Here is a 295-nt window from a genome sequence, read left to right on the forward strand (position 1 = left end):
GATGGATTCCTATACAAGGTGCAAAATCAATTTTCCCCACTCCGCTCGAGTAGAAGTGTGAGAGAGCCCAGCAGGACTCAGAGGGGAGAGTTGGAGGAAAAAAAAGGCAGAAAAGGGAAAGAAAGAGGAAGAGAGAGGGAGAGGGAGAGAGAGGGAGAGGCGCCGCCGAGCCCACCCCGATGGCCGCGGACGAAGTTGCCGGAGGGGCGCGCAAAGCCACGAAAAGCAAACTTTTTGAGTTTCTGGTCCATGGGGTGGTGAGTGGGGGAAAGTTGGCGGGGGTGGGCGAGCGAGC

At 57.3% G+C, this 295-nt stretch overlaps 1 protein-coding gene across 1 annotated transcript in view; it reads left to right on the forward strand.

The window, feature by feature from the left end:
* The first annotated feature begins 121 nt into the window (after window positions 1–121).
* The window catches only part of Smarcd3 (SWI/SNF related, matrix associated, actin dependent regulator of chromatin, subfamily d, member 3), an 8,936-nt gene continuing 8,762 nt past the window's right edge, over window positions 122–295 (forward strand). Inside the window, exon 1 of the mRNA XM_013027216.1 lies at window positions 122–257. Coding sequence (XP_012882670.1) covers window positions 180–257 — 78 coding nt within the window. The 5' untranslated portion in view covers window positions 122–179. The remainder of the gene's footprint in view (window positions 258–295) is intronic.

Source organism: Dipodomys ordii, unplaced genomic scaffold (genome assembly GCF_000151885.1).
Source record: "Dipodomys ordii isolate 6190 unplaced genomic scaffold, Dord_2.0 Scaffold101, whole genome shotgun sequence".
Lineage (NCBI taxonomy): Eukaryota > Metazoa > Chordata > Mammalia > Rodentia > Heteromyidae > Dipodomys > Dipodomys ordii.